The 9,425-nt window shown below is 39.7% G+C and overlaps 1 protein-coding gene and 1 long non-coding RNA gene across 2 annotated transcripts; one reads left to right on the forward strand and one right to left on the reverse strand.

The window, feature by feature from the left end:
• Positions 1-3,166: 3,166 nt before the first annotated feature.
• LOC117242214 (katanin p60 ATPase-containing subunit A-like 2) lies at positions 3,167-5,626 on the reverse strand (the record flags this gene model as incomplete). Its single annotated transcript, XM_033508703.1, has 7 exons — positions 3,167-3,485; positions 3,636-3,835; positions 4,048-4,160; positions 4,219-4,387; positions 4,564-4,843; positions 4,942-5,139; positions 5,556-5,626. Coding segments are annotated over 7 exons (1,350 nt in total), but the record flags the coding sequence as incomplete, so codon positions are not given.
• Positions 5,627-5,716: 90 nt separating this feature from the next.
• LOC117242207 lies at positions 5,717-7,488 on the forward strand. The gene is made up of 2 exons (XR_004495202.1): positions 5,717-6,533; positions 7,288-7,488. It is a non-coding gene; the product is annotated as an uncharacterized LOC117242207 (long non-coding RNA).
• Positions 7,489-9,425: the final 1,937 nt, after the last annotated feature.

A 9,425-nucleotide genomic window follows, 5' to 3' on the forward strand; every position in this document is an offset into this window, starting at 1 on the left:
AGAGAGTGCGAGTCGAGGAGCAGAGTGCGAGTTGAGCGGAGACGGAGGTTGCGAGTGGCGTTGCCGAGAGAGTGTGGATTGCGCTGTTTTCTGTACGTTTGGTGTGAATAGTTCAGGTTGAACAACAATCGTCTTTTTCTGTCTGATTAACATCTCTATTGTCAACTCCTTGTAAACACATTATATCACGATATTACATTTTTTGGGGGCTCAGCCGGGATTGGACAAGACAGAAAACGAAACGGTTTAACAGAGCTATTCGAGCTAGTTGCGAATTTACCGGTACGCGGTGCGGTAAAAGACGATATCGTTGACTGCTTAAGTTCGTGTAGTGTGAAAAATGGCAAACGTCGGGGACGAACGATTGTCGGGTGAAGAGGGTTCGACGCTGGAGGAGCTGAGGAGTAAGCTCGCGCGAATGAACCTCCCTATATCGGGTGCGAGGTCAGTGCTGATTGCAAGGCTGAATCGGGCGTGTAGGGCTGGACAATCGTATCGTAAGGGATCGACGGGCGGTGAAGAGCTAACCGGTCAACGAGATTTAGAAAACGTACAGAGAGCTGAGCGTGATTGTAACGAAGATGAAGATGTTGAGAAAATGAATACGAAGGAGTTGAAGGAGCGCCTCGCTAGTTTGGGTTTAAAAACGACGGGAAGAAAAGTAGAATTACGCGCACGGCTACAAGCGGCCATGGATGGTAACGACATATCGTCGGAAGAAGAAAGCGACGACGAAAGTGAGGATGAAGATGACAAGAAAAACACAAGAGGATATAAGAGAGATACGCGAAGGGTGTATCAGGACCGTGATGAATATTGTCGAAGGGCATGCGTTGGTTCGACACTGAGTTTTAGAGACGTCGAAGATGCATTAGAGTCGTTTAGTGGCGACAAAGGTGAAAATGTCGAACGATGGTTCGAGTCGTTCGAGGAAGTCGCTGATACGTGCATGTGGTCGGATGGGCAGAAGGCAGTCTACGCCAGGAAGCTGCTGAAGGGATCAGCGAAAATATTCGCGAGCTTCGAGTGTCATGCCAGAACTTGGCATGAGTTGAAGAGGGGGCTAGTGAAAGAATTTTCGAGGAAAGTCAACAGTGGGCAAGTTCATCAGAAACTTGAAGAAACGAAAAAGGAGAGTGATGAAGCATGTTTGGCTTACATGTACCGTATGCTCGAAATAGCCAGCCATGTGGACATGGAGGAGGAAGCAAAGGTGGAATACATAGTGGATGGAATAATAGACGACGAGAACAATAAGGCTATATTATACGGCGCGACGTCAATCAAAGAGTTGAGGAAGAGGTTAGTGATGTACGAAGAGCAGAAGAGTCGCAAAGCAAAGTCGATTGTGAAGCCGGCTAAAACCCAGAAGAACGGGAAGCCCAGTCAATCTGTAGACGCAATGAAGAAAAGAAGATGCTTCATTTGCGGTAGTGAGGATCATCTAAGGGTTAAGTGTCCGGAGAGGGGAGAAGGTGTTATGTGTTTCAAGTGCAGCGGATTTGGACATATTGCAGCGAGGTGTACGGCACGACCGAAAGAGACTTGCGCAGTGTCAAGATCCGAAAAGGGAAAGTACTTGAAGGACGTGTCGATAGATGGCTGCAGGTTTGTCTCGTTAGTGGATACAGGTAGTGACCTTACGTTCATACGAGCGGATGAGTATGCGAGGTTAGGATCATCACCTCTGGGAAACTGCAAACTTAGGTTTGATGGTTTTGGTTCCGCTGGCAATAGTACCTGGGGCGAGTTTACAAGGGTAATGACGGTCGACGGGTACGACTTTACTGTCACCCTGCATGTTGTCTCGAATAAGGTAATGACAAGACACAGTCTACTCTTAGGTACCGATTTTTTAGACCAGGTAGAGTTGCGAGTCAAACGGCGCGAGGTGACATTTTTACGACTCGACGATCAGACCGACGGTCACGAGGACGCGCCGGATGTACTGAGGGTGAACGCGATAGAACAATCCGACGAGATCGACTTGTCGCATGTACGAGAACCTCATTACCGTGAAGCCATTCGGGATATTATTAAAGGGTATAGGCCGGAGAAGAAGAGAGACGTCGGAATAACCGCAAAGATAGTTCTGAAAAGCGACAAACCGGTAGCGCGAAGACCGCGAAGACTGGCGCCGAGGGGGAACGGGCAGCATGTCGACCAGGTTCAGAAATACCTGAATTCCACCGTAAACAGAAGCACAGGGAAGACTCCTTTCCAGCTACTGGTCGGGGTCGAAATGCAAGTCAGGGAAGAGGCGAAGATTAGAAAGCTGATCGACGAAGAGTGGGCCGCGAGGTTTGAAGAACAACGTCGCGAGCTACGTGAGGACGCGAAGAAGAAGATCGCCGCAACTCAAGAGGAGAATCGTCGAAGTTACAAGAAAAGAAAAAAGTGTGCGAAGCAGTACCGAAGGAAGGATCCGCACACACCTCGATTTTATGAAACCTTGGGTCCTAAACGCCGAAAGTGACGCATCCGACGATAGCGAGAGCGAACATAACATCTGAGGGCAGATGTTATTGCAGGATGGCCGAGTGTAGTATCGTGGACGAAAGGCCCAAGAAACGTCGAGCTAACTACAGACAATGTCGCGAGAGCCGAGGCGCTGTCGGCTCCATCAACGCATTACCGGGTCCTTCAGGTAAATAGGTAAATAGCCGAAAAGACCTCGTGACTCTGGCTACGAGCGTCTGTAAAACACGTGTGCGGTGGGCCCAGCAATAGACAATAGAGCGCTACAACGGCCCGAGAGGCAGTCGAAAAGCAGAGAGTGCGAGTCGAGGAGCAGAGTGCGAGTTGAGCGGAGACGGAGGTTGCGAGTGGCGTTGCCGAGAGAGTGTGGATTGCGCTGTTTTCTGTACGTTTGGTGTGAATAGTTCAGGTTGAACAACAATCGTCTTTTTCTGTCTAATTAACATCTCTATTGTCCACTCTTTGTAAACACATTATATCACGATATTACATATAATACAAGGATATAATACAACCGAACATTTTAAACTTAGTCTATAGCGCGTGCGCGCACACACACGAACACACATGACACACATGCGAATGATTTCTCGAACGATAATCCATTTATTTATATTTTTCAATATCTGTCCTTACGATTGCGTATTTATTTGTTCCACGTATCATATTTATCTATTTGCATAACTGTAGGTGACATTTTTTTTAACAATTTTGCTAATATTTCATAACTTTTTAATTCATATTTCAAAGTGGTAACAGGTGTTTCTTTCTTTTCAAGTCTCCTCCATATCGGGCTTATTTCTAGTAGCCACGCTTGCTTACAAAGCAATTTTATATCTGCACAAGAATATCTTTCAGTACATTTTACTATGTGGTTTACAATATCTGTATTTTCTAATAAGTGGTTGCTAAGGTATAATTTGAATATACCAAGTCGAGCAACTTCATTGGGTAATGATACGTATATTTGCTTTTCGAGACGCCTGAGTAAAGCTGCATCAATGCCCCTAATAACATATTTACAATAAATATTATCGTTCTATTATACTAATAATAATGAAGGAATACTTCAAACAACACAATAACATATTTGGAATTTGGAGAAATATTACGATATTTTCTACTTAGAAAACATTGAAATAACGTGATATACGTACCAAGGGGAATTAGTTGTAGCCAGAAGAACTACATTAGAATTCTCATTAGACACTAATCCATCCAATCTAGAAAGAAGTTCTGATCTGAATCTCTTTGCAGGTTCAGACAATATACAGTCTCCTTTATTTGTGGCGATCCAGTCAATCTCGTCGATAAAAATAATTGTAGGCGAATGACTATAGGCAAGTTCAAATAAAACCTGTTCAGTTTAACAAATGTATTATTCATTAAATATTATATTCGAAATTCCTTAAATTCATTGCCTCATCACGAATATGATATCATTTCGTTTTCCAAACAACTATTCTATTTATATATAAATGACGAAAAATAAAATCAAATCTTTTTATACCTAGAATCTCTCCTTATAGACAAAGGAACAAAGAAACTTACATAGACAAAGCAACTTACACGTATATACTTCTCGGAATCGCCTCTCCATTTGCTGACCAATGAGCTGGCATTTATGTTAAAAAAGGTGCAATGGCATTCTGTCGCGACTGCCTTCGCTAACTTCGTTTTCCCTGTTTTGTATATTTCTTGTAAACACGTACAGAAATGAAAAGAATACGAGTATCTTACCTGTACCAGGTGGGCCGTACAGCAAAATACCTTTCCAGGGGGAAAACGGGCCACCAAAAAAGATATGATACTTAAGGGGATACACAACGGCCTCCTTAACAGCGGTTTTACATTCCTCTAGGCCTATAACGTCATCCCAATATACATTTAATTTGTTTACTATGATCTCCTGTGACGATACAAAGATAAAATGGCGTCTTCTCTATATTAAGTAAGTGTTACGTAATTTGATATTTGAAGCGTTACTGAAATCACGTCATCGTCGATATACGTTGGACGGTTTATCGACGGGAATTTTATCGTTTAAAAGCTTTACGATACGTATATTAATCGAAAATAACTTACACATGAGACGTCCTCAGCAATCTTTCGTAATTCCGGATTATCTGAATAAAGCTTTTCAATGCATTTCAATATCTTCGATTGCATGGATTGTTCCATTGGGACGTTAAATAGCTCTTCTGATGAACGTCCATCACTCTCATTGGGGAATATTGACGTCACTGTCATTGCGAGATTAATATGATTCGTATTGTCATCAGTTATCTTCTGCTGTAGATTCGTCTCTTTCACAGGCTCACTTCTCGCTTGTTTACTAACAGATTTGGCTTTTGTCTCAATACTTCTACAAACACTGGATCATATTGTAATACGATACGTTGAATACGATACGTTGAATACGTTGAATACCGTTTAATATCGTTAAATAATATAAATTCTTACGTTTTGCTTGCATTTGTCACTTCCCTCGTCATTTCCCTTCCAGTTATTTTCTTACACAATATGGGATATTTTTGAAATTTCATCTTGTAATAATTTTCATACTCTGCAACGATAATTTCCAAATCGATGTTGTCGCAAACCCGATGTTCGGGAGATAGACGAGCTTCCCGGAATAATACATCGCTAACGTCTATATACCTAAAAAAATGTAGTTTTTAATTAATTATAGTTTTTAACTGATTAAAAATATTTTTCGCAATGACTGAACACTATAAGATAACCATCAAACAACTGTTTTATCTCTAGGTAAGACGGGCAAAAGAATGTATTTACTATATAAATCCTCGAAGATAATTTCTTGTCTTCTGCTCTTTAATTTCCAATTTTTAGATGGATAAGAATAATTTGAATTTATATTTCATATATTTGTTTATAACTAGTTAATCTACATTATCGATTGAGTTATTCTTAACTACTGAATTACCGATGTCGAATTTTCAAATTTGGTTTCGCCTTCTCTTTCCACGATGTCCACTGATTTCTATTTCGATTGGTCACTGACACTATTCAAGAGAATTGGAACTAGGAATATATTTTAATTATAATATACTCACCCATTGTGTTCCAAATAATCACATACAAGGTATAATATGTTCCGATGACGTTCCGAAATACGACTCTCCTCCTAATATAATTATTTTTTCATTACAATAATATAAGGTTTTTCATGTAATTTTTTGTTACATTTGCGAATTCAACGAGTTACACATGATTTTTCATGAAACACGAACGTTAAAAATATTTGATACAGCCTAATTATAAAAATTGTTAGAAGCAAAAGTCATAGATACTATGTGCGAGTATCGCATGAAACGAACAGCTATTAAGAGAACTGCAGCAATATTACAAATCAAATAACAAAACACACTCGTCTGTGACGTGGAAATTCTAAAATCTAAAATCTAGAATATTCCTTACCTTTTTTCGCAGATTATAAAATATCTTATTCATACTACCTTGCATCGATAAATCACCGTTCATAGTGACACTTTCAAATCGCCTATCGTTTCTCAATGGATACGAGAATTTCCGTTTATTACTTTAAAAACAACCCGTCCATTACGTTTCTCTTAAAAAATTCTTTCAACTCCGTTGAAAACCGAGCATCAAACAAGAGACAAACGATTTGTTGCCATGGAAATGTTTGGTTCACACATAAGCAACGCACAAATATAATGATAGAATAGCTGAGTGTGTGTACTGTATAGTAAGATGGATGCAACATGGAAATAGAAAGAGAACACCATGTATAGATACTTCCTGTCCTTGTTTAATCAGGCATGCACACTAGTGGACACTGACGCTGCTCGTATACCGCTGTTACATATTTCCTGTACAAGTGCGCGTCATTAGACAAGGACGGAACATCCTCTCTCTACTTCTCTATCGCGTTTTTAGTTCGCTCACGCGCTCTGTACTTATATCTATTACATTTCCACCATAAGCAGCGGCCGTGCAGTGACTTACAAAAGTTCCGAACGGTTCCATCCTGGGCGGACGGTTAATTGCGTTCGGTACTTCGAGGCAGGAAGGTGAGTACAGAATCGCTCCTCTTAGTACTCTTATTAGAAGTGTTATCATCGAATATAAGTTTTTTCAATAAATTCTTATCGTTTTACAATCTTTCTAGAATACAATGACGTCAGCAATCGATCATTTTCGCGAATTTATTGTAAATTAATTGGGGGAATATCTGGAGTTCTTTATCGGTTTCGACTGTAAAATCAGCAACTATTCGAATTTTTCATTCATAATTGTGACATTTTCGACTCTTCCGTTGCCAAGACCCTCTTGAGAGATTTTTGGCACGTTCCATCACCCTTGTTAAACGAGTGCACATTGGTGGATATATTGATTTTAAAAACCAATACGCGAACGAGGTTTATTATCTCACTGGGACAAAGAAATCCGTTTTATTCGCGAATTTTCCGTGTTTCTTCTTAATTTTCGTGAGTGTTTGGCGCGGAGCGTTATTTGAATGAACTTTTCATCGTTCAGATTATATTTCGTTTAAAAAGATTGAAATTGATGTCGAGAAGAAATGAAACAAGGTGCTCGGGCATTCCATCGTTTCCCGGGGACAGAGAAATATGAAAAAAACGGTCGTTCTTCCTTCTGCCATTTTCGTCCATTACCAAAATGGTATGACCCAAATGTCCCGGGCCGTGAATCAATCAAGCGAATTTTGAATAATTTTTGAATAATATCCAGTTAATAATTTGTGAAACAAATTAATTTCATTTTATTGTTGGAAACAAATTAGTTGGATTTTTCTTTCTTTAACAGTTTTCGCCGGAGTTGACCTGACGTGCTACTTCAGTTTCCATCTTCGCTTCTCGAAACTTCCAACGTCCTTGGTGTTGGAGTCTCCTTGCCCAGGTGAGTACATAGCTTCTAGATACTCGTCGCTGTTCATCCTTACGAGCCTCTCGAGCTTTAGTTGTCAATTGTTATCGTTAAAGGAAGAGAAGCTCGCGACAGATGTTATCGAACAAATCGTTTATTCTCGAAAAGTTCGAACTTGTTCGTTGCGTTTGAATATATATGGACGGACGCCATTTTTCATGACATCATCATGATTTGTCATGTCGTGAGTATAGCTTCTGACTACCATATGTTTGTGATTTATGTGAAATTTGACCACTATACCGTGATAGAATAATATTTCCAATGAATTATAAATATTTTACATTGTGAATTATAAATATTTGTTACAAATTATATCGTACTTGAGATGAAAATGAACCATATATCTGCTTATGGAATATGAGGTAGTAAATCATTCGAAACATAATAGCGATTAATTAAGCACATATACAATAACGTTTACGAATGAATATTGCGAATTATTGTATGGCTTTAATGCGGTACTTAATGTTTTGATTGCGGTCTTTGAAATGGTATCATAGGTGCTGATATAATATCGCGCGAAAAAGGAAAGATCAGTGGTTAATATTGCAGGTGCACCAGTGCGTTGCGCTCGTCGAAGGTGGTTTTGACGCTGGTGTCGAGGAAAGGCGCAGAACGTGTTCGATCGACCCGCGAACGTAGCCTGTGCTCATACTGCGACAGAGTTCGTTTCAGTTAGGCTCAGTCGCTGTTTGTCCGTCGACAGCGTATAGTCGCGTCGGCCTACAATTCCTTTTTTCTTCTTGTTTCTTGCGAACTCTCTCGCAACAGCCGTTCTATACGTACGCCGCCAGTATATCGCGTGATCACCGTTCCCGTTGCTTCCCTTACCCTCTCACGTCCTTCGAAGAAGACCTCCCTTTGGTTTTTCCTTGTTTGGAGGGAATTCATCGCTCGGACACATGGACTGCGAAGCACGAGGGTTGATCTAATTCTAAGGAGAATTTGAAAGATATACATTTTTAGGAAATAAAGGTTTTTATGGAGTCATCGATAGGTTAGAATTTAATTAACTCTCTTATAACAGGTATTCCAATTTTTTAATATATAAATTTAGTTTCCTCTATGGTGTTAGAGAACATAATGCGGGCATTTTATGATATAACGAATATATTCGTATATATTTTAGTTTATTCATTCGTCAAATTTCCTTAGTAGGCCGGCCTGCAGCTCACATGCAGCACTTAGTAAAAATTTGTTTTGTTAGAGGTTGGCCATTCTTCTTGCTATAAAAATATCGTGAAGTCATATCATATGATAAAGCACCTTCTGAAAGCTAGATGCTCGATAACGAGCCTAATGATTCTGGGTAGTTTGTAATGTCAAGCTTTGAATTGGCGAGATCGCTCTGCTGTCAAACCGCCGTCCAGCGGCGACCACATTCTTTAACCACGTTCAAGGGGTATATCACGCTACAGAAACCATCAAAGGGTTTGCAAGTTAGTTGCCTTTTAGAAGTGGGGCAGTTGGTTGTTACATGTAATCCGTAGTTGCTGGCTGTTCTCCTTAGTCGCCATACATCATAGAGACGACAGTTATAGTCGCCTCTATTTATTTTTAACGTATGGGATTTTATTCTTCTTTATTCTTTCTGTAGGGAGATTTTTTAAGACGAGGAAAATATAGAATATTTCAAGACGACGGTAAGGTTTGAATTTAAATAACTATTTTATGATACAACAAAGTGGAAAAACGATTTAATTTTATAAAGTTTAAGGTAATTTTTTAAAAAACTTCGAATTTAAAAGATTCAAATAGATATCTTAAACGTAATTAAACCCTCCATATCGTAAGAAATTAAATGAAATTGCGCAAGAAAGTTAATACATTTAATGTATTATTTTAAACATTTATTTAAAAACATTTATTTAAAATTTAAGTGTAGGCGTTGACGCGCGCGCGCCATTCGAAGCATTTGTCAGTTCGTTACATCTGCGGTAAAAGTTGTAACTACGAAGAAGCTTAACACATGGTGCGTCTCAAGACGACAGTAAAAAGTATTAAGAGATTTTTCG

This window comes from Bombus vosnesenskii, unplaced genomic scaffold (genome assembly GCF_011952255.1).
Source record: "Bombus vosnesenskii isolate JDL3184/JDL3185 unplaced genomic scaffold, Bvos_JDL3184-5_v1.1 scf7180000016266, whole genome shotgun sequence".
In the NCBI taxonomy this organism is placed as follows: domain Eukaryota; kingdom Metazoa; phylum Arthropoda; class Insecta; order Hymenoptera; family Apidae; genus Bombus; species Bombus vosnesenskii.